Source organism: Phyllobates terribilis, unplaced genomic scaffold (genome assembly GCF_046119375.1).
Source record: "Phyllobates terribilis strain yellow unplaced genomic scaffold, ASM4611937v1 Scaffold_1__5_contigs__length_1240528914, whole genome shotgun sequence".
NCBI lineage: Eukaryota > Metazoa > Chordata > Amphibia > Anura > Dendrobatidae > Phyllobates > Phyllobates terribilis.
In genome coordinates this window covers 321,752,615-321,778,475 of record NW_027362761.1, presented here as the reverse complement: position 1 = coordinate 321,778,475, position 25,861 = coordinate 321,752,615, and the positions used below count along the sequence as shown (strand labels likewise).

The following is a 25,861-nucleotide window of genomic DNA, read 5'->3' as shown; positions in this document are numbered from 1 at the left end:
ATCCTCTCTCTCTCTTCTCTAGTATTAGCTATCCCTCCTAGCTTTGTGTCATCAGCAAACTTAATCAGTTTACCCTCAATTCCTAAATGTAAATCATTGATGAAGATGTTGAACAACATTTAGGTATAATATGCATAATATAAGAAAATCACATAACTTAATTTAGATTTTTTTTTATCATTCATCAATTTTATTTGCAGATTTACTGGTACTCCACCCACAAAAATATTACAAAGGTTCTGTGAAAGTTTTATAAAGAGGTAGATTTTTGCTTTAAGGATTCCAAAGAAATGGGAAGATTATTTCAAGAAATATATGGTAAATGAAGCTTTCTTTGAGAGCCCTGTGCATTCCTATACACATGGTATAGCTTTTTTTGCTTTTGAAGTTAGCCTTGCAGCTGGGTTATGCTCAATAATGAAGTGACCCTGCCAATCAATGCACTCTGTTTTATATTACTTATTACTAAATTGAAAAGGGTGTTTTACAACTTCAATAAAGAGCTGATACGGCATGAGGTACATTTTTTATTCAACTCTATGAACTTTGTCATTGAAAACATTATAGCCTTGAATGTGAGAGCACAGAGGAAAGCAATATAATTTGATTACCTATATTAATCAAGTAGAGTACAACATATAAAACCAGTAATGCGAATGTCTGACTGGAGCCAGATAACCGTCTTGTGCATCTTAGGAAGATTTATTTTCAGTAATATAATTCATTTGACATGAACGGATCATCATAATTGCTGTTGCCATGCTTTTTTTTTCCTTTTAAAGGAACTGTCTGCTGGTACTAAAGCGTTGCTGACTTGAAATTAAAAACAAAGATTTGTGCGGAGTAATTGTTCAGGATTTTCATTAAATGTTTAAGCTGGCAGCGTAATTGTGCCTTAAGTGCTGTAGATGGAGAGAGGCATTCTAGGGCGTATTTAGGGAACGGAGGAGGAATTTACATTAAAGAAGCACTCCCATTTACTAACTTTTTTTCCCCCTAAACCCATGTAAATATTAATGTAGTGTAGGTGCGTTAATACACTCACAAATCGCTGTGATCTCCGGTATCCAGCACCGTTCCTTTTCTCTTCACGTGATAGCGATTCAGAATCTCTGGATCACCGTTCACTCTACGGCCCCAATTCATCTAGACTGGTGGAGTTGACGCTGGCCTTGAGGATGTGGCGTGCTGAAGCCAGACGCTCCTGATTTATTAAGAGTCACACACCTCTTAATGATTCATGACTGTTGGGCAAGTGGCGTGCGCCTCGGTACAAATCCTACTCCAATCCATTCTGGAATAAGATTTGTGGTGTTACAAGCGCCGCTGCTTGTCATACATCTGTCCCCCAGCTCTACCCGCTTTGTCGGAGCTGGGAAAAAGTGGAGTGAGAACGGCAAAAGTCGCAACATTTTAGCACAGCCTTGAGTTTGCACCAAAATTTAGTGACTTTTCAAAGCTTTTTACACCTAAATTTTGACGTAAAAACCTTGATGAATCAGACGCTATGTGTATACTTTTCCAGATCTACAGATTAGTACCACTACTACTTTGTGTGTGTGATTATCTACCTAATATATTAGGAAAGAGGTTAAAATTCAGTAACATTGACATAAAATTATCGATCCATGGTTTGGATTGACCTCGACCTGTATCTTAATAAAATTTGGTGCGTCTTGGACCCTACTGCTTTGCGAAGCAAAATTTGTTTCCGCTATAAATTTCCTCCAATTTCTGGTGTAAATTATAATAAATTTGGTTTTAACTATGTAATCTGAAGACAGCATATGGTAGGGGCCAAGAAACAGATTTCAAGGATGTGTCACTTATTAGGCTGTATGCTGTTATTGCAATACAGTGAATGTTTTATCACTAGGAGATTATCACTGTCTGGACTACAAGAGCCCTGGTCTGACCACGCTACTTCCTCTTATAAGCAGCTTCCTGTCCAGAGACCATGTACATAGAGTGCCTGCTGGGAGCGGGGTTAGCTTTCTGAGCTCTGCTACATGCTACAACTAAAAACTCTGATAGTTTACTGTGTACAGCAGTTGTGACACAAAGTGACACAGCGCTAGAATCAGGGTCTCTCTTCCTACATTATGCTGCTCTCAGATGAGGTAGAAAAACCTTGTGACAGATTCCCTTTAAATTTCAGTTCTCAATATTAAAGGATTTTTTAGGTCTGAGAATAAAAGTCAGGATAGGTACTGGACAGTGTTGTATTGGGCAGACATGGCTTATGGTTGGTATGGGCCTGTATCATTGATGGATAGTAGGTTTATGAGGGCTTTCTGTATTTATAAGTTTAGTTTAAAAAATTGTGGCCAAAAGTTATGAGTGAAGCAAATTTTTGTTTTCATAGTTTTCTGCTTCTGCGTTTTTAGATCTTTTAGTTGATGTTTCTATGGTTACTGAAGTACGGATATAAGAATTTCATAAGTTTGTACTCGATTCTTGACAAATACATCAAGTTTATCCAAAGACCCAATATTTACAGTGTTGAATCTTTACTTTTTAAGACTTGGGCAACTTTTCCTGGCATTCTAGATATCAGATTCTGAGCCAAATCCTGACTGATGAAAACCCATTCTTGCCTAATCATTGCTTAGAGTTATTGACAATTTCTGTGTTTTTGTCCACCCGCTTTGAGGATTAACCACAGGTTCTCAATGGGATCGAGATCTGGGGCGTTTTCTGGCCATGGACCCAAAATTTCAATGTTTTGTTCACCGAGCCACTTAGTTATCACTTTGGCTTTTTTGACATAGTGCTCATGGTGCAAAAACATTGTTCATCACCAAATTTCTCCTGGATTATTGGGAAAAGTTGTTCTTGGAGGTTGTTTAGATGACCATCTTTATTCTTGACAATGTTCTTTGTGAGCCCACTCTCTGAGATGAATAGCAACCCTACAAATGAAACTTCTCGGGATGCTTTATTATTGGCCTGACACAGGACTCATGGTAGCGCTCACCTTTTCTTCTTCGGACAATCATCATTCCAGGTGTCCCAAACAGTCTTGATGGTGGCTTTATCAAACAAAATCACTTTACCTCAGCCCTCAGGGGCAATTTTACAAGCATGCATGTTTTTTTCCTGTAAAACCCTTTTGATGCAAAACAATGATGACTGCACACATTTCTTTGGAGGTTATCAGAGGAAGACAATGATTTCAAGCATCAGCCCCCTTTTAGAGCAACCAGTCTGCCATTATATTAAAGGGAACCTGTCATCAGGTTTGTCCCATATGAGATAAGGCTAGCACCTTTCAGCCCTGATATACAGCATTCTAATATGCTGTATATATGCCCCCAATCCGGCCTGTAAGACAAGAAACACACCTTATACTCACCTATGGGGCGGTCGGGTCCAGTGGGCATCGCTGTCTTGTTCCCGCGTCTCCCTTCTTGTTACGATGCCATCCTCCCTCTGTACTTCGTGTGGATGACGCATCCTACGTCATCCACACACTTTACCCCGGCATCGCGCTCCTGCCCTGTCGAGGGCAGAGCAAAGTACTGCAGTGCGCATGTGCCGAAAAAGGTTAAAGAGACCCAGTGGGTCTGGTCAAGGCAAAAAAGTACACCTGCGCAGGAGCGCGATTTCGGGGACACTGTGTGGATGATGTAGGACATGTCATCCACACAAAACGTAGAAGAAGAGAGGCATTAGACCAAGACAGCGACGCTCATCGGACCCGACCGCCCCATAGGTGAGCTTAATAAAAGGTATTTTTCTTGTCTTGCACGCCGGATTGGGGGCATATATACAGCATATTAGCATGCTGTATATCAGGGCTGAAAGGTACTGGCCTCATCTCATATGGGACAAACCTTGTGACCCTTTAACCAGCATGACAAAGTGATATTGGCTGCTTTGTCCTCGTTAACTTTCTCCTGGGCTAACAAGAAGATCACTAAAATGATCTATCCAGGTCATTTAGTGGTAGGGCTGACATCCAGTGGGAATGTTTTTTTTTTTTTGTGATTAAGGTAATTTTCATGGTAAGAAATGACTTCTGCAAATGTTTGCAATTCATCTGATCACTTTTCATGAAAAATCTAGACTTAATCCAAATTCTTACTTTAAAAACTGAAGCAGCAAACTTTGTGAAAACTCAAAATTTTTAGCGATCTCAAAACTTTTGGCCATAACTTTATATATGATATTTTATGAAGTGCTCCTGTTGTACTGACTTGCACTTGTTTCGGTCTGTAGTATCTATTACTTCTTTATTGTACACATTTTATAAAGCCTGTTTTCTGCAAACTGATGGCCACACTGTCGAATACTTTTCTAATAGGGTATTTTTATCCCTTTTTGATAGCTTGTGTTTTTTGTATATTTGAATAATAAAGGAACTCAATTTATACTACCGTATATTCCGGCGTATAAGACGACCTGGTGTATAAGACGACCCCCCTACTTTCCTGTTAAAATATAGAGTTTAGGATATATTCACCGTATAAGACTACCCCTTTTCCAACGCATACCAAACACCGGTAAAAATTAAAAAAAAACAGATTTGAATTTAACATGGTCCTTTTTTAATTTAAATTCTTATGACATGCAGGTATATAGCAGGAAAACTGTCACTCATAAACATATTAAAATAGGGGGGACCCCACGTCATTTTTTGGGGGGGTCCCCCATTCTAATAGCTAGTAAAGGCTAGGTATTCAGCTGGGGGCTGATATTAGTAGCCTGGGAAGCTCCGTGGGTATTACCCCCTTCCCAGACTTCAAACATCTGCCCCAGCCGTCTGCTTAACCTCCGCTAGAGACTATAATGATGGTGGATCCCACGCCAATTTTCTTTTTAAAAAATCCTTTATTTTAACACTAAATGACAATTGAGGGGTTAATAAAGATGCAGTCCCTAAATTATTATTAATTTTGTAATTAATTTTTCCCAAAAATGTTGACGTGGGCTTCGCCATATTTTTGTGTCCAGCCAGGTACAGCAGGCAGGAACGGGCTGCCCCCAACCACCAGCTGCCTATTTGTACCTGGCCGGACACAACAATATAGGGAAGCCCTTTTTTTTTTAATTATTTCATGAAATAATTAAAAAAAAAAGACGTGGGGCTTCGCCCTATTTTTGTGTCCAGCCAGGTACAACTAGGCAGCTGGGGGCTGGAATCTGCAGCGCAGGGAGACCCAAGCTTTCTGGGCCCCCCCCCGCTGCAAATTGCAGTCCGCAGCCACCCCGGAAAATGGCGCGTTCATAGAAGCGCCATCTTCTGGCGCTGTACCCAACTCATCCAGGGCCCTGGTGCGGTGGCTCACTGGGTAATAAAGGGGTTAGGGCCAGCTTGGCATTATCAGCTGGCCCTAAGCCCGAAATTCATGGGGTCACGCCAATATTAGACCTGACCACCATGAATTTCTAGTAAAGTAATTAAAAAAAACACAACACCCAGAATAAAGTCCTTTAATTGAAATAAAGACACAATTCTTTATTGTTCTAAATTAAACCATACTTACCGTCACGCCCATTCCAGCTGAAGCCAACGATCTCCTGCAATAAAAGTAAAATAATAAAGCAACCTCATCCTTACCTTTCCATGGTTCCCAGGACCGGTCCAGCTCTGCTACATCGAGATGACAGGCTGGACCGCAGCAGAACGCTGCCGTTCAGCTTGCCATGCGGCAGACACTGAGAAGCGTAGGCATGCTTGTGCTCCTCAGTGTCTGACTGTGACGGCATCCAGATGAGCCGAGATCATGTCCAATGAACTTGGCTCACCTCATGCACGTCACTGACAGCGTGGGAAAATTCTCCTGCTCCCCGCATGCGCAGTAGAAGTTTCCCACGCTGTCAGTGACGGACGTCCAGGAGGTGAGCTGAGTTCATTGTCGGCTCATCTGGATGCCGTCACAGCCAGACACTGCAGAGCGCAAGCATGCCTGTGCTTCTCAGTGTCTGCGGGATGACAGGCTGGATGGCGGCGTTCTGCTGCGGTCCAGCCTGTCATCTCGATGTAGCAGAGCTGAAGCTGTCGTGGGAACCATGGAAAGGTAAGGATGATGTTGGTTTATTATTTTTCTTTTATTGCAGGAGATCGTTGGCTTCAGCTGGAATGGGCGTGATGGTAAGTATGGTTTAATTTAGAACAATAAAGAATTGTGTGTTTATTTCAATTAAAGGACTTTATTCTGGGTGTTTGTGTTTTTTTTAACTTTTACTATGGGGTTAGTAATGGTGGTGTCTTATAGACGCCTCTCCATTACTAACCTGGGCTTGATGTCAGCTGGCATTATAAGCTGACATCAACCCCAACCCTATTACCCCCTGCCACCGCACCAGGGCAGCGTGGAAGAGCGAGGCTAAGTGCCAGAATTGGCGCATCCATAGGATGCGCCATTTCTGGGGCGGCTGACTGCTGGTGTTTCTAGCCTGGGAGGGGGCCAATATTCATGGCTCCCTTCCTGGGCTATTAATATCAGCCCCCAGCTGTCTGCCTAGCCTTTGCTAGCTATTAAATTAGGGGGGACCCCACGTCATTTTTTTTGGGGGGTCCCCCATTTTAATAGCTAGTAAAGGCTAGGTATTCAGCTGGGGGCTGATATTAGTAGCCTGGGAAGCTCCGTGGGTATTACCCCCTTCCCAGGCTTCAAACATCTGCCCCAGCTGTCTGCTTAACCTCCGCTAGAGCCTAAAATTAAGGGGAACCCCACGCCAATTTTTTTTTAAATAAATCCTTTATTTTAACACTAGATGACAAGTACAGTAACCAACACTATCACTGTACTTCATATATATGTGACTGACATGTTTCTATCTATCTAATCTATGTGTGAAGCTCTATTCTGTCTGTTATAAATTGTCGGGTACAGATGCTGAATTGCCGGCCGGCTTTTTTAAAGAGACGGTGCATGAAAACACTATTATTTGTTTTAATAAATCCTTTACACTAAATGACAAGTACAGTAAGCAATACTGTCACTGTACTTCATATATATGTGACTGACATGTTTCTATCTATCTAATCTATGTGTGAAGCTCTATTCTTTCTATTCTAAATTGTCGGGTGCCGGCTTATGCCGCTGCTGAATTGCCGGCTTTTCATATATTGTCACAGAAGCGATGCGAACTTCCCTGCTCCGGACACAGCGCAGCGCTTCTGTGACAAGTGAAAGCTGTCGGCACAGAAGCCCTGCGCTGTGTCCGGAGCTGGGAATACGCAGCGATGTGTCAGTTTCAGCACAGAAGCGCTGACTGTCTGGACCTACCGCCGCCGTATTTTAACTCCCTCCACCTTATATTAACTCCCACATGGCAGGGATACGGCCACGGCAGCTTATTAACACCCCCAGAGTATCCCCGCATGTCAATTTCTGAAAGTTCAAAAGCATTACCGGCGTATAAGACGACCCCAGACTAGACAGAAGATTTTTCAGTCTTCAAAAGTCGTCTTATACGCCGGAATATACGGTACTTTAATGTCATGTGTTTGCAACTAGAGTTTTTATAGGTTTTAATTTGCTTTTGAGACTCCTAGATGCCTTTTATTTTATATACATGTGTTTACAGGGTTGAGGCTTCAAATTCAGTTTTTGTTGTTAATTAGAAAAGTCTACAGATATTTTATGTGACTATAGACTGTCGAATTGTGACTGTGTGTAATGCACCCTCTGCCACACGCTTATCCTGTATACCCCCTGCAAGTAGTCAAGTGACCTTATGTATGCGATTTGAAGCCACTTGCCGACTAGACTCTCTTCTGCTAGAACATTGAGAGAAGCAGGGGAGAGTCTAGTTGTTACGTGACCACAGGTATGTAAATCGAATACATGTTTTCACATGACCGCCCACTCATACAGGGAATACAGGGGATTCGTGATGGTGTTCACATCGCTCACTCTCACAGTTTGGCAGTATGCAGTCACATAGTGACTGCTGACTTTTCTTCTTAGCTCGGAAAACCCCTTTAAGATCTGATTCAACTGCATTTTACTACATTTGGTTATTTATTTGAATTGAAAATGGATGATTTCATTGTGATTTATTTCAGTTATTATAAAAAAATATATATTTTCCTATATTTTTTAACTCTTTGTGATGTAGCATCCCTATCTTAAATTGAAAGATCTGTGCCAAGTTTTGGTCATGATGTCTTAGTGATTTACAAATGGATATATGTGAGCCTTTCATGTCTCCTGAGTTAGTCCAAATGTAGGACAGGCAGATTGGAGACTACTACTCCTTAGTGCGCTCTTCTGTATTCCCTGCTCATGGGCACTCAAAAAATCCACTTCTTGATTGCTACTTCACAACAGGGGCTCCTGAGAGCTCATAGCAAACAGACCAGAAGATGCTTCATTGCCTCTCGAAATGAGCTCTGTCGCTCAGGGCCATCGGCAGCTGACAGAAGTAATACAGAGCGTGTTTCTCTGTTGTTTTCCTCCTAACTTGCTATCATACCTTCTTAGTCCCCAAAAGCTCTTATGTTAAACTCAGTGGCAAATTTATGATTGGTATTGGAAAGTGCAAGCAGTGAGAAAAATCACTGTTGGAAACATTGATGTAAACGTATGTCAAAAAATAATGGATTTCAAGTGTAGATAAATATTAACAGTGGAAAAATATTTGGCTTAAAAAGCATTGATTAATGTTTACCCCGATAGCCCATCACTGAGGAGCTCTGTGACTGATTTATTATTTTATTAAACATTGTACATTTTTGATAAGTGTTCTGGCTCTATGGTACATGTGAGCAATTTTACAACTTGTTATCCTCTTAGCTGTGGACTAAGGGGTTTTCAGAAGCAAGTTTTTGTATTTTTAGGCTTTTTATTCAGCATTCCTGGATGAAAATTTGCTGATTTTAAATGTAAAATGAGAAATAAAATACTATGCGTCCAAGTGTCACTAAATGAGACATTTGGTGGAAATCTTTTTTAGTTATTGTAATCAAGGAAAGGAAACGGTTATCAGGACAATTCAACCACTGTTGTAAAAAAAAAAAAAACTTTTCTGAGGTTTGCTACATGACATTTACAAATCTGACAGATGAGCCAGATGACTAGAGGATGACTTTCCTTAGTATCACTGAATGCTGACTTCATAGTAGTTTTCAATCTGTTGCTAAGAAGCAGCACAGCACGGTGGCTCAGTGGTTAGCACTGTGGCCTTGCGGCACTGTGGTCAAGGGTTAAAATCCCACTAAGGACAACATCTGCAAGGAGTCTTTATGTTCTCCCTGTGTTTGCGTGTGTTTCCTCTGGCTTCTCTGGTATCCTCCATCACTCCAAAGATAAATGGCAATAAGGAATTTAGATTGTGAGCTCCAATGGAGACAGTGACATAAAATAAATAAGGAGCAGGAAATTTCAGCAAAAGGAAAGTTTTCACCTATGCAAATGCACGCAAGGTCATCACAACTGGATGTATAATCATTTAGAGCCTGATTCATTATTGCATATGCGCCTGTTTTTCAATGAGTTTTTACTGTTTTTGTGCCTATTGTTACATGTTCATTTATCAATTTGCACCATTTTTTTATAATGTTTGTCTCTATGGTCAGAATGTTGGATTTCCAGACGTTTTCGACTGATTCATCATTTGCGAATTTTTTGTGAAAAGTTCCATAATTTTTTGCAAATATACTATAGTCTCTGCCCTGATGTCATTTTATGTACGACTGAAAGTTTTGCACAATTTTTAAGTTTCAGCAGAGCGTGTGATTTTTTTTTGTTCTTCAAAGTCACAAAACAGGACAAAGACAGCAATAACCAGCATTTTTTTTATTTTGCGCAAACTTCATGAACCACCATTCTGATGAATTTGGCGTAAAAACATCAGAAAATAAAACAAGAAAGAAAAGTGACTTAAAAAAAATCGCAAATGATGAATTGAGCCCTTAGTCTTGTGCCAATGCCCTGAAGAAATTAATGTTCCAAAATCTTCACCTTAAACAGCTGCTGTTAAAACCTAATTAAAACAATGCCGAAGGCTTTCTAGGAAAAGGATGACGTAAGGTGATTAGTTGTATTAAGCTTTTTTTAATGGTACTTGTCAGTGTTACTAAATGATTGAACTGTTATCCTCATAAATGGAGTCATCCCGGCTATAACACAGATATATATTAAATGATTGGCATTCCTTCTCCTAAGACATAAGCATATGGATTGATTTGACACTTCATAAGCCATAGTATCAAGGGTTTTTTATGTCTGTTTTGATCTACAGTATCACAGACACTTATTGTGTGAAATGAAACCTCATAGAAATCTAATTAGAAGCAATGCTAAGGTGCAAAGCTGAGCCATATGGAGACTCTAACTCTGCTGAAGTCTCTTACAAAAGTAGAAATTACGACAATTATGTAATACGGATGAATGAGTTGTATTTGTGACTGTTAATAAGTAGTTCTGTAATACAGGTTTTGAGAGGACACTCAGAAATGTAATATGTTTCCAAACATTTGATTTTATTGTCCAACCCATGACTTTAGACACCAACAATGAAAGCGCGATACAAATAAAAAAATTAAAAAAAAACATAAGGGCTGCCTAAGGCTCAATCTGTTCCTCATAGCTTCAGCCTTGCTCACTTCATCCTGTCTGATGAAAGGCCACAGGGAGGCCCAGGCTCATTTTATCAAACTGTCAAGGAGCTGCTAGAGCTAGGAGAAGCCCTCTCATGCCTGGGGCGAGATCGAGACCGCATTCAATTTCCAGCCCCGTTTCATTTCCTTGTTGCTTCCGGGCAGCTTTGGAGCTGAACTCAGTGGCTCTATGCCATCCAAAAATGGCTTGTGGGACCCTCCAAAGGATAGAGTGCTGAAATTGCTGCTATAAATCAGCATCCCCTCCTGACTTGGCAAGAGCTGGAAGTTCTGGCACTGTGGATCTGCGGCTGCTTTGAGTCCCATTAGCAGGTTTTGCTGTCAGCTTGGCTCCGGATAAAACCCTCCTCTCCTATCATCGTCTAGTACCCCTGCAGGCATGAAATCTGTGCCAGGCTGAAGAAGTCACTCCACCTTTCTGCAATGCCATGCCAAACTCGAGAGGTAAGATCCGGAAAGGAAGGAGAAGAATGTGGGGGAGTGCCTAGATTCAGAAAATATGTAACAAAGGCTGCTAATTACATTCTTTCTCTATAATTTAATGAACTAGAGCTTTGAAAATTGCACAGGAGTTTACAGAACTAAATAAAATGCCCATTGGGATAATGTAGAGGCCTCACGCCGGACCGGTTCCCTGTAGAGAATCCTAAACATAACATTGTTTTTAAGCTTCTGACACAAGTTTTGTTTACAGACATACAAGTGTGCTAATAAAATGTAAAATTATAGGTTTGTGTTTAAAATGACAGCTTTATAAGAGTCTATGACCTACTGCATTTTCTGTATGGAAGGAGCAGCTACCTAGCAACAGCTATTTGGCTAGGTTTCCAGCCTCCATTCTTAGTGCTGTGAATTAAAGGAACTCTGCCACCCAATCTGAGAGCAGCAAAATGTAAAAAGAGAGACCCTGATTCCAGAGATGTCATTTACTAAGCTGCTCAGTGTGGTTTTGATAAAATCATTGTTTTATCAGCAGATTATTATCACTAGAAGACTAGTAAACCTGCTCCCAGGTAGTCAAGCATATTCATGAGCTCTCTCTAGCCCCTCCCCGTCACTTAGGCTATGTGCCCACGATGCAGAAATTAAGCAGAAAATTTCTGCAGCATTTCTGCATCTCCCTGGCAGAAAAAACACATGCAGATTGTGCATGTGTTTTTCCTGCAGAATACAAGCGGATCCACATGCGGATTCACATGCTTTTCCGCATGCAGATTGACAAGCGCTTTCCAGGCGATAGCATCACTTGGAAAGTGCTTGACAACTAGGTCACACTATATAAATCCATGCAAACGGCATGGATTTATACAGTGTGAACCGTAAAAATTAAAACAAATAAAGCTATACTCACCCCCGATGCCCCGGCGTGTGCTGCAGCGCTCGTTACTGTCTGGTTCCCGGCTGCCGGCATATCGCGAGACAGAGCGGTGAAGGGCCTGCGGTCACATGACTGTGACGTCACCGCAGGTCCTCAAGCGATGCCGGCATTCAGAGAGAAGCCGGCGGACAGGTGAATATAAACTTTGTTATTTTATTCTTTTTTTTACAGGTACAATGGTACCCAGGTCTGGAAGAGAGTCTCCTCTCCTCCAGAACTGGGTACCATCCGCACATAGAGACGCATAGAAGCCGCTTGTACAAATGTACAGTCGCGGTTTCTATGCGTTTCAATGCAAGTCAATGGCGGGAGTTCCGCTGCGCTTCCGCAAAATTAAATGACATGCTGCGGATTTTTGTACGCAGCATAAACGCTGCGGAAAAATCCGCAGCATGTGCATAGAACATGCGGAATCCCCTTGGGGACCATAGGGTGCGGATTACCTAGCGTTTCACAAGCGTTTCCGCTGCGGAAATTCCGCAGCATAAACGCTAGAAAAACGCTACGTGGGCACCCAGCCTTATTGGCAGCTTTCTGTGTACACTGTATATGGACAGAAGCTGTCAATCAGTAGTGGGGGAGGGATTATAAAGGACTCTGCTTTCAGAAAACTGCTTGATCTGCAGCAGAGAAACCATGATCATTATCAAAATAACAGCAAGCAGCCCAGTAAGTGATGGATGGCTAGCATCAGTGTCTCTGCCCATACATCATGCTGCTCTCAGATGGGGCAGCAAAAACCTGCTGACAGATTCTTTTTAAGCAAAGGGTCTAAGCGCTCACATAAAGTAACACATAGTGAGGTAGTTTTCTTTAAAACCTATTTTGGACTATTCATACATTCAGCACCATGTATAAGGTGGCATGGCAAAATTGTATAATTTTGTACTGTAACAAGACCAAATTAAAAAGCAAAGAAGAATACATTAAACAAGCTACAGTGGGAATATGAACGCCAGGCCGAATTCCCAAACCCCCCCCAAATTGTCATAGATATGTTTTAATGTTGTTGCTGCTATTTACATTTTTTTTGGGGGGTTAGTATTTTAAAGAAGTGTTTCAGGAATAGAAGTAAAGGAAATGTCATTATAAATTCATTAAAGGGAACCTCTCACCAGAAAAAAAACGCTATTATATGGGGTTAACCTGCAGATTGATAGCATTATTAACCTGTCCGGCGCCCACACTTAGCCGAATGCTGCGAAGATCAAATGAACTTTATTCTTCCTGGCAGCTTTCCGGTTTCAGTCGCAGGGGTGGCGCCGGTGCGGGTTCAGTCACCGTGCACCCTGCCTGATTGACACTGGCTTTGCATTACGGCCAGTGCTGTGATTGAACTCGGAGGGATGCCTGTGAACATGTACGTACAGTAGACGGCTTTACCACATTCCTAAAATCAAAGACAAAAGCAAAATACACAAATACCTAAAAGTAAATGGATAAATCGCACAGTGCATAAAAATTATGATAAATAATAAAGGGAATTTAGTTAACATAAATTTTGATCAAAATAATGTAAAAGCCATCCCGCCACGTCACGGCAACCCTTATGGCACAGTCCTAACTCTAATATTAAAACCTTACCATTTGTCAAGTGACATACATATGGATAAGGGCAGAGAGACTGAACCCTTAGTAGAAGCATGGACCTGAGAGGCAGGACCTGAGAGGCAGAACCTTTTAGCTTAGACAAAGGGCGGCCACACCCTTATATGCACTAAAGCACATTAGACAACAAAGAAAAAACCTGGGAGTCTGAACTGAAACGTAAATTGATGTGCATGCAAAATGTAAATGCATGTTCACATAAGGCTATTAGACAGAAATAAACAAAGACAAAAGCAAAATACACAAATACCTAAAAGTAAATTTCTTTGTAGTCTAATGTGCTTTAGTGCATATAAGGGTGTGGCTGCCCTTTGTCTGAGCTGAAAGGTTCTGCCTGTCAGGTCCATGCTTCTACTAAGGGTTCAGTTTCTCTGCCCTTATCCATATGTATGTCACTTGACAAATGGTAAGGTTTTAATATTAGAGTTAGGACTGTCCCATAAGGGTTGCCGTGACGTGGCGGGGTGGCTTTTACATTATTTTGATCAAAATTTGTTAACTAAATACCCTTTATTCTTTATCATTATTTTTATGCACACTGCGATTTATCCATTTACTTTTAGGTATTTGTGTATTTTGCTTTTGTCTTTGTTTTTTTTGCCTAATGGCCTTATGTGAACATGCATTTACATTTTGCATGCACATCAATTTACGTTTCAGTTCAGACTCCCAGGTTTTTTCACATTCCTAAAATGTCAATAGGACAGGTGCCTTTGAGCATATGCAGTAGGAAACTCCATTCTGTGACTTGGAGATAGCTGAATAGTATATGGTATAGGGTTATGTCCAGGTCACTGCAGCCATTGAGCATTCACGAGAACATGATGGACAGCAGTATGAGCAGCCTCTTCTTACCTCCGCACCCCTGATCTCCAGTATGAGATGATAAAGTCATGGCAAACAGCGGTGTGAACAGTCTCTTTTTACCTCAGAGCTTCTGGAATCTCCAATGTTAGATCAGAAACAGATGGTGGACAGCAGTGTAAGCAGCTTCTTCTTAGCTCAGCACTCCTGATCTCCAGTATAAGATGATAAAGTCATGGCAGACAGCAGTGTGAGCAGCCTCTTCTTACCTTAGCACCCCTGATATCCAGTATGAGATGATGAAGTCATGACAGACAGCAGTGTGAGCAGCCTCTTCTTACCTCAGCACCCCTGATCTCCAGTATGAGATGATGAAGTCATGGCAAACAGCAGTGTGAGCAGCCTCTTATTACCTCAGCACCCCTGATCTCCAGTATGAGATGATAAAGTCATGGCAGACAGCAGTGTGAGCAGCCTCTTCTTATCTCCACACCCCTGATCTCCAGTATGAGATGATGAAGTCATGGCAGACAGCAGTGTGAGCAGCCTCTTCTTACCTCCGCACCCCTGATCTCCAGTATGAGATGATGAAGTCATGGCAGACAGCAGTGTGAGCAGCCTCTTCTTACCTCCGCACCCCTGATCTCCAGTATGAGATGATGAAGTCATGGCAGACAGCATTGTGAGCTGCCTCTTCTTACCTCCGCACCCCTGATCTCCAGTATGAGATGATGAAGTCATGGCAGACAGCAGTGTGAGCAGCCTCTTCTTACCTCAGCACCCCTGATCTCCAGTATGAGATGATGAAGTCATGGCAAACAGCAGTGTGAGCAGCCTCTTATTACCTCAGCACCCCTGATCTCCAGTATGAGATGATAAAGTCATGGCAGACAGCAGTGTGAGCAGCCTCTTCTTATCTCCGCACCCCTGATCTCCAGTATGAGATGATGAAGTCATGGCAGACAGCAGTGTGAGCAGCCTCTTCTTACCTCCGCACCCCTGATCTCCAGTATGAGATGATGAAGTCATGGCAGACAGCAGTGTGAGCAGCCTCTTCTTACCTCCGCACCCCTGATCTCCAGTATGAGATGATGAAGTCATGGCAGACAGCAGTGTGAGCAGCCTCTTCTTACCTTAGCATCCCTGATCTCCAGTATGAGATGATGAAGTCATGGCAAACAGAAGTGTGCGCAGTCTCTTTTTTACCTCAGAACTTCTGGAATCTACAATGTTAGATCAGAAACAGATGGTGGACAGCAGCGTAAGCAGCTTCTTCTTACCTCAGCACATGCTCACAGGTGTCTGTCTTATTAACACTCAAGCTGAGGATTCTGCCAGTGTAACAAGGCGGCAGCCATTTTAATTCTTTAGAGATTACTTCTTGTGACAAAACAATTGTGACTTGCTAATTAAAGGTATTTAGAAATTCATTCTTAATTACATTTTCTTTCTTTATTTTTTGATACACCAGGAGAACCCCTTTAAGCTTTAGAGAAGAAATAAAAATGACATTTTCTTTATTTTTTTTGCTATACCCAGAGAACCTTTTTATGCTTTAAAAAAACATCACAATGTGATGGATTTAAAACCAAACAAAACAGGTTTTTTTACTGCTTTTAATGGGTTGCCAAGCTTATAAAGATGTCTTCAATGTGATTAAAATAGCCAAATCTCCAGATTTCAGTGTCTGTCCCTTGTTTCTGCTTCCTGTCTGTGTTCAACACATAAGAGTTTCTTGTGTTATCACATGAACAGTGCAGTGTATGAAGGGGACTGGCTGACTGAGCCACCCTCTTCTCTGTCACGGCCAATGCACTGACAATGAGGAGGGCTGGCTTACCTATTGAAATGAGCCACACATCCCTTATACAGTTTTGATAATGTTCTGACATGGCTAATGCTGTCAAGTGCAAGCCAGAGGTGGGGAGATGCCAAGACCAGGGACAGACACTATTATTTAGAGATAAGGCATCTTTGTAAAACAAATTGAGCTATTGTATATCCTTGTGCTATAATCACATTTAAAACATATGTTTATTTATATATATATATATTATCTGGATAGCCCCTTAACCATATACTACAAAATGAGCTTAATGTAGAGGAAAGTCGAGGCATTGTTGGGCTGATTCCATGTGCTAGATGTGAAGATCTCTTGGGCATGCAGCCATCTATACTTGGGTATTGAGCCAACCAGAACTTTTGTTGTGTGAGGTCTTATAGAATAAAGAAGGTGAAATTCATGTTACTACAAATAATGCCTAATAAATAGGTATTACTGTTGAATATTTTTTGGATCTATGCAGATTATCATTATAACCCTGATAAATTTTCTTTTAAAACTAACTTATAATATTAAATACCAAGCACTCTACAGTCCAGCAATGGATGCCAACCATCATTTCCCCCCTTTTCCTGGCTGCAAGGACTCCTATTCATATATTCTACTTTAGTGGCAAAGCTCATTCTCTACTGGAGTCTAGAGATCTGGCATTGTCACCTACTAGATGCCTCCTCACATGAGGTCAATCATGAGTGCTTGCCATGGACATTTTAGTAGATGGGGAGGGAGTTAGAGGCACTTTTACACGGGCCAAAGAGTGTTCATTCCTGATCACTGCCCCGTATAAACATGGCAGCAATCGCATTTGCTTGTTTGCTGATTGCATTTTTTTCATGAGCCTAAATTCACGTTGGTTCGCAGCGGCACATTCCCTCATGTAAGCAAGGAAGTGCTGCCAACAAATATGTAAAATATAGAGGGATGAACAATCCCAGTAATGATAGTTTGTTAACGTAAATTTGAAGACTATTGCAACATGTAGATGAAACTGTGACAAACACTGATCAACATACTAACAGTCAGTCTACAGTCAATCTGAGGCTGATTTTACACACCCATGTAACATGAACTGTTCTAGAACGCAATACCTGGCCCAAACGCCAGGTATCCTTCTTGTTTGACCGACGTGGGAAACTGGCCTAAGGAGACAACATGGCTTATCTCCTCCCTAAAATATTGGCCAGTGCAATATCCCTGGAGCAGTGTGCATATTAGGAAATAGTATTTTTTTCTGTAGCAGGTTCCTAATTGCCAATGTGATAACACTGTCAAAGCATCATGTGTACCAGCATGCGGGGTTCGCACTGGTACGTCAGTAGCATGCAGTATATGTCAAAAAAGAACAATGGGATCGGAGTTGCAAGAAAAATCTCTGACAAACACAGGGGTTCAAAGTCACTCGGATCCACTGATTGCAGTCACCAGACTCCCAGCATCGGCAGATGGGAGGAGAGGACTGGACCATGTTGGATTTTAGCATGTCTTACCTGTTGTTCCTGTGGGAGATTAACCTCTCAGCATTGAAATCACACGTTATAATGCTCTATACAGTTTATTACCTTACTTTTCTGTACAGTGAAGGCAGAGGACTATGAACAAAATCTAAAAGTCATACCAGGTGCATACCCTGTGAGGTCTTGAGAGATGATTTGCTGGATTCTTGTTACCTTTATTTGTGTCTGTCACGTTCCAAGCATAAAGCGTCCCAACTTGAACCTGCAGAAGGGAGGGTTCTGTTTACAAAATGAGGGGGCAATTAGCTGGTGCTTTACAAACATTCTTGGGGGAATTAAAAGGCAATTGGCACAACTAAGCAAGTAATCCTTTTACAAGCTTTTCTGAAGGAGGCCCACTGGGCTGTTTACTGTTTAGTTTCTCCTCTGGGAGTGTTAACAGGGCCCTTTGGAAACTCCAGGTAATTGAGGCTCTTGTCTTTTACTGAGAGCTCCCAGAGCTGTCATCAGTTGCTATTCTGTACATTTCTTTACCTCGATATTTTGACAAGGGCTTTTGTCCTGGTGACAACAGCTGCGTGGGAGGCAGAGCCGAAGGTCTTTTCTTCATCTCCTTTGTGCAGGTCTTTTTCTCCATTGTTGACATTCCTCTGGGCAAAGCTTGTGTGCCAACTTGTTGTGTAACTTGTGTTGTGTTCTCAGACCCTTTTTTGTCCTGTAATGAAATGCAGGAAACTTCCCTTATATTCTTTGTAATGTAATTTCCAGAATAAAACCATGGCTTGTCCTGTGAATCAGGTTGAGAGGAGTATTTCTATGCTTCCAGTCACAATTGTGATCCTCTACATGCTGGATAGACACAATATTTTGCAGCATTTTTTAATGTGTGTGTGTGTGGGGGGGGAGGGAGGTGGCGCTGCTAACGTTAATTATACATTTACTGCAATTTTGTTTTAGCTGTTTATGCTATTTTTTCAAAAGCCTGCATACTTAGGGTTTCGGGAGGGGGGGGGGATAGTTGTGGTTCAGGGCATTTTTCCCAATAGGATTTTGACAACACCTGAAAAAACGCACTTTTGAAATGTCACCAATTTTAAGATGCCACCAAAAAAAAACAAAACAAAAAAAATGCAATGACAAATAAATGAAACTCATACAATTTTATGTGTGATACATTCACAATATATCGTTCATTAAACGGTCTATAATATGTGGCCAATTTTGGACTGCATACACAGTGCTAATACCCATTATTGAAAGGTGTGTATATATATATATATATATATATATATATATATATATATATAATTTATTGTAACTGCTCTAATAAAACATATCCTGTAGAACATTCACATTTCCTTTGTCAGTTCACAATATGTAACAAGTCATTTGCTTGTTTCCATTCCCTGACTAATATGGGTACACTTTTTATGATGGGAAAACACTGTGCCCATAAACGTGATGTGAAACATAAAGAAACATGATAACCCATTGAGTTGCACTCATCCAAATCTTGTTTGTTTAGCTGTAAATACTGTGGTTTGTCCACACATGAGTTTTTGCCTCCTTTGTCACATTAGGGTGTTGTGTGTAGTGTCCTACCTTCCTCAGTATTAAGTGACCTGTCTACTTGACTGTCAACAGTATTAAAAAAAAAAAGTGAGCAAGGGTTTTGTCAGAGGGGAGCATTCAGCTGTTAATGTAGTAGTGGCAGAGCCATTGATTAAAGTGTGGTGGCTATTAGTGAGATAATATCGAAACTTTGGACCTGCTGTTTTACTATTACTTTCTATCTAATAAGTGTCTTGCATGTCTATAAAATAATAGTGGTTTTATAATGTTTTCATTGTCTACTAATATGTTTTTAATTTGTAAAGTTAAAGAGGTTGTCCACTACTTTTTCATTCATGACCTATCCTCTGGTCACAGACACCTGGCACTCCTGCTGATCAACTGTTATCAGTGTTGGCAGTGGCAGCCGGGCCGGAAGTAGTCACTTGCTGAGCTGGCCGTCTTCTGGTAGTGGCCGAGGCTTGGTACTACACATCCGCCTCCTATTGATTTGAATAAGGATGGGTTATCATTGAACAAGTAGTGGACAACCTCTTTAAAGTAAAAGAGAAAATTATCATTGATATACTATTTGAAGAAAACTGTTTCTTCTATAATGGAAAATAAACTTGTACATATACTTTTGTAGGAATAAAAATGAATTGAAATGTCTGAGCACCAGTTAATTATGCTCGAGTTACGAACACAGCATAATTAACTTCTGTATAATGCTTGTATTATATGCATTCATTATTAAAAGGGTTGTCCCGTCTAGAAACCGCATTGTCATATACCCTATTACAGAACTTTGACAAAGATGTCATAGTACAAGAATGCTATCGTTTCTTAACTAAAACAGAGCAAACTAACAAAATCATACTTATGTTAAAATAATTTCTACATATGATAAGGATATGCTTGTATAAACCATTTTAGAAGTATTTTCAGTATTCTAATTGTTGCTTTGCTTCTTTCCATTACAGTGTGACAGTGAAAGTGATATTGACGATAAGGTAAGACTGCAATGTATTTTTTGTACTTTTCAATTTAACATATGGAAACTCAGCCAATATGTTTGGTTCTAGAATAGTTTTATGGTGTGGTTATATAGATAGGCAAGGCTCTGTTCACATGTTTGAGCCTGCCATTGCTTGCAAGCTGCATTTGCTAGCCATCCGATAAAATAATGCAGGCCTCCTGGAAAGGTTTGTCCTGCATGTTGGTAGCTTTTCCAGTACAAACATTGAATGCGGACTGAACTGTTCAGGCTATATAAGATTGTCAGGTAAGAAATGGCATTAGGAAAATCTTTGAAAAAGTTGTCCCTAAACTCTGATAACTAGGTCACATTTTTTCCATGGCTACGCATATACAGCTACTGCGCAAGGTTATAATATGGTCATGTGCACAAAGCCTAAAAGAAAAGAAAAAAAAGTGCAGTTATCTCTTGTGTAAATCGTTCCCATGTCATTTTACTTGATTTTATTAAGAGTTAAAATGGGTTGTTGGGGACTGACAAATTGATGACCAAATTATATCCATTAACGGTCTGACACCTAGCACCCCCCATTGATCAGCTGAAAAACACTCCTGTAAGGGTAAGAACTAAGCAATATATGGGGCAGAACACGGCAGTCTTGTATGTTGCTTGGTTGCTGCTGCTGAAAACTGTGTATTATCTTCCATTCACTAGTATAGGAGATAAAATGCAGTACTTGACAGTGGCCACTTAGCATTGTACGGGGCCGCCCATACATTGCTTATCCAGCTACAGCAAATTTCAGGTGATCAGCAGTCATGGAGCTGGGAGTTAGATCTACATGGATAGGTCATCAATACGCTAGTCCGGACAACCCCTTTAAGCCTTAGTGCAGCGCACCAGATCTCTAAAATTGTAATCAGTCCATCAGGTCATAAAAGATTTGCGCCAAGCCATGTAATGGTAATATGGTTAATGCCTATATTTTCTAAAATTTCATACAATTTCTCTGACTTACAATTCAATTAGAACACAATTTTAAATATTTCCTCAGACACAATATCTACTAATCTATCATGTACTAAATTAACCAATTACCACAAGTGAATGCCAAGATCAGGCATTAGACTTCAAAAAACTGTCCACCATAAATTTATGATGTGCGCAAAAAGTAATGGGATGTATGGACCACATCTAAGCTGATTTGAGCCAGTTCAACTTTGATTTGGTCATAGATCTGTTCAGAAGAGAGATACCGTATTTTTTGGACTATAAGACGCACCCGACCACAAGACGCACCTAGGTTTTAGAGGAGGAAAATAAAAAAAAAATGTAAGCAAAAAATGTGTTCATGATGCACTTTTAAGGGGGAGGGTGTCTTCTGCCGACACTGGTATAGTGGTAATATCCCCCAATTCTGACAATATCCCCCATCCTGGTATATATGGCCCCCCCCCCACCTCCACACAGTGTGTATATGTGTATATACCCCCCCCCCAACATTCGGACTATAAGACACCCCCCTCCCCCCCATTTCCTCCAAACTTTAGGAGGAAAAAAATGCGTCTTACAGTCCGAAAAATACGGTAAGTGTTGCACACCTTGCTGTCAGAGCGCGCTCAGTGCCGTATTCACTGTTAACTCATTTTGTAGGCTATTGTGGACTATGATACTAAGATTGTAGAAGCCAGTTAAAAATTTTTAGTAAAACCCTATTGAAAAAAAATATTTAGCCAAAAATACATATGTTTAGGTTAAGAAAATGTGTCCATATTCTTTAAGAACAGTACAAGGTCGTATGTGACGCCTATTGAGATTGGAGCTTTTGTGTTCAGCGTACTGGTTACCCTTTCCTTCTTTTGTACACACATGCTGGTTTGTTATTCTTTTTACTGAAATATTAAATATATGCGGTGTGAAAAAGATTTTGGGTCCTATTCATTCAGATCTTTACTCCTGATACACATTAAAAAGTCACCAAATTTTTGCGCAACTTGGAGGTTGTTCAAATATTTTGCAACCTTTGGCATTTTCACTCCAGTCGCAGCCAGCTTTGCCAGTATTGGTGGAACATGGATGGGGTGTGGCTAAGCTTGCCCATCTAATTCATGGCACTCACTCCTTACTGGAGTACATCTATGGCCGAGGTGCACGGCCCGTGATCGATACGCCTAATTCATTAAGTGACGTGCGTCTCAATAAATTAGGCACATCTTCGTCAAGACTGGCGTCTACATCGCAGGTCTTAATTTATTGGCCCTTTTGTGCTCAGCTTATCCCTACACTGGCCATAACTACATGCAGGTGTAACTATATACATTGCCTACATACAGCTGCTTTTTCCTAGCACCTTGGCTTAGGAACTTCAAGTGCAAATTGTGAATAGCTATAAGTATGATAACGCGGTGTGCCAATTTTATAAATGTACAGAACCCCTTTAATTTGCGTATTCACCATTCTTTTCGATAAAATGGCACTTCCATGTTATCTATTCAGCTATTTAAAGACCTGCCGAAGTGTGAGGGGGATTATTACCTGACGACGATGCATAACAGCTTCTAATAATGACTGGCAGCTATTGGCTGATGTAATGAGGACTGACAATCATTCTCTTTATTTAGCCTGGTAGATATGCACAACAACATTCTCACTAATTTATGTGTTGTCACTGTGAATAAACGCCTGAGAACATGTGTTTCTAGACCAATCTGTAACCTAATGATAATGTGAAAACTAACCCTCCAACAGATGGGGCACAGATTCCCAATTTTACAAAAAAATATAGCATGCTTATGTATATAGAAATAAATACACTCATCAGCTATCTGAATGCATTATATAGAATGCATATGACCTACCAGGGGCGGACACAGACTGTAGTGGGCCCCTGTGCAAGAAATTTTTGGGGGCCCCCCCCCCCTGCGCTTCATAAGGCAACAAAGTTATGTAAACATAACCCCCCCATGAGCATCTCTTGTCCCCCCCGTGCATCTCTCACCCCCCCATGTGCATCTCATCCCCCCCATGTGCATCTCTCACCCCCCCATGTGCATCTCTCACCCCCCCATGTGCATCTCTCATCCCCCCATGTGCATCTCTCACCCCCCCATGTGCATCTCTCACCCCCCCCATGTGCATCTCTCACCCCCCCCATGTGCATCTCTCACCCCCCCATGTGCATCTCTCACCCCCCCCATGTGCATCTCTCATCCCCCCCCCATGTGCATCTCTCATCCCCCCCCCATGTGCATCTCTCATCCCCCCCCATGTGCATCTCTCATCCCCCCCCCATGTGCATCTCTCATCCCCCCCCCCCCATGTGCATCTCTCATCCCCCCCCCCCCCATGTGCATCTCTCACCCCCCCCCATGTGCATCTCTCACCCCCCCCCCCCATGTGCAGCTCTCATCCCCCCCCATGTGCAGCTCTCATCCCCCCGTGCATCTCTGATTCCCCCCACTCCTAGTTAATTAATTGTATTTAAAAAAAATAAAACTTGTTATACTTACCCCCATGCGATCCCTGCAGAATCCTGGCGCTCGTCCACGTCGCTGCCACCAGGCTCTCCTGACGTTCGGCCATGTGACGGTGCCACATGCATAGCCATCAGCTTTTGTTTTGGCCAAAAGATTTTTAAAGCCGCCACCACGATAAGGTAGACTCTTCTGGCCAGGCCCTACTCTAACCTATTAAAATTTTCTTAAAATATCCAATACTCTTTTTAGATATATTTTTATTTAGTTTTCTTTAAGGGAATGTGTCATATACATTTTTTTTTAAAATGACCAATAATACCACATACAGGGAATACCGCCACACCATCACCAGACCACATATTACCACAACATAGTGACTGAATAATACCACACAGAAGGGAGAAAAACTGCCACACCATGACCAGACCACATATTACCACCACATTACTAATATTACCATAAGTGTCATTATACACGGGAGCTCTATACATGGTATGTATAATGTAAGTGTCCAGGTAATCTAGTGATCACCAGTGACATTATACACAGGAGCTCTGTATATAGTGTCAGTGTACAGGTAATACAGTTATAGTGTCACTGTACAGGTAATACAGTGATCACCAGTGACATTATACACAGGAGCTCTGTATATAGTGTACAGGACAGTGATCACCAGTGACATTATACACAGGAGCCCGGTACATAGTATATAGTGTAAGTGTACATGTAATACACTGACTCACTGGTGACGTCTCTAGGTGAAGTCCTTCAGCTACGCTTTTCTCCTTCATCCAGCACAGACCGCCATCACGTCTTCCAGCCAGGACTCGTCTCTGCATAAAATAACACAGTTATCTAGAGCATATTCCCCAACTTCTACATTACGCAGCTGAATACAGACGTGCATCCACCATCAATATATGGTTAGTTATTATGCAACCTACCATTCCAAATATAAATTGTAATCCACCACGGTGCCCCCATTAACTGTAAATAGGCACTTAATATATAATTTAATTAGAACCTCTACTCTATACTTCCTGCTCCCCGCATTCATTATTTACATGCACCCCCTGCCCCAATTCATTATATCATGTCCGTGCTCTCCCCACCCCATCATCATTTATCATTTACTCTCCCCCACCCCACATTCATTATGTGCAGCTCATTTTCTCCCAATTCCCCCATGTGCAACTCTCATCCCCCCCATGTGCAGCTCTCACCCCCCCATAAGCACATCTCTCATCCCCCTCCCCCACATGTGCAGCTCTCACCACCCCCCCATGTGCACATCTCTCATCCCCTCCCCCACACGTGCACATCTCTCATCCCCCTCCCCCACATGTGCCCCTCTCTCATCCCCCCCCCCACATGTGCAGCTCTCACCACCCCCCCACATGTGCACCTCTCATCTCCCCCCCACACACACACACACACATGTGCATCTCCCATTCCCCCCACTCCTAGTAAATTGTATTTTAAAAAAAACAAAACTTGTTATACTTACCCCCATGCGATCCCTGCAGAATCCTGGCGCTCGTCCAAATCGCTGACACCAGGTTCTCCTGACTTCCGGCCATGTGACGGCGCCGTCACATGACCGGAAATCAGGGGAATCAAGAAGGTGCTTCCGCAGCAGCGCAGCGCTTTGATGTCCCGGACTCGGCGCTTAGCATGGGGCCGGGGGCCCCATGAGGAGAAAGACTCACAAGAGGGGGGCCTCCAAGGGGGCCCCTACCAGCTGGGCCCCATACTGGAGTCGGGGCAGTCATGCCCTGATGGCGGCCCTGCTGGAGGCTGGAGGGGCCCCCTCTCCCTCGGGGCCCCCGTTCAATGAACCGGCTGCACGGGCGGTAGTTCCGCCCCTGTGACATGTTATTAATTCCATCATTTATCATCAGGAGACACTTTATACACAAGCATTGTCATCTGTACTGAAAATCCCAGAGCTTCTCAAACATTTGTTCACTGGCTTTATGCTTCTGGAGTTAAAACCTTTTTTTTAACAATCTAATGGACTAAAAGCAATTGCTCAGAAGGCTGCTTAAAAGATCTGCCTGTCAGTGTTGAGATGAAGTTGTAAGTGGCATGTAGTTTTATAATACAGCTCTGCTATTAATGATTGTCTAAATTACAGCGGCAGGCCCAGCCAGCTGCATTACATTGGAGACTGACGTCCGCTAGATTAGGTT

The 25,861-nt window shown here is 41.8% G+C and overlaps 1 protein-coding gene across 14 annotated transcripts in view; it reads left to right on the top strand.

Moving 5' to 3' along the window:
- Nucleotides 1-25,861, top strand: part of FBRSL1 (fibrosin like 1) — a 596,278-nt gene that overhangs the window by 448,898 nt on the left and 121,519 nt on the right. For all 14 annotated transcript variants that reach the window (XM_073675957.1, XM_073675948.1, XM_073675979.1 and 11 more), the window contains one exon: nt 20,198-20,227. In XM_073675957.1, coding sequence (XP_073532058.1) covers nt 20,198-20,227 — 30 coding nt within the window. The remainder of the gene's footprint in view (nt 1-20,197; nt 20,228-25,861) is intronic.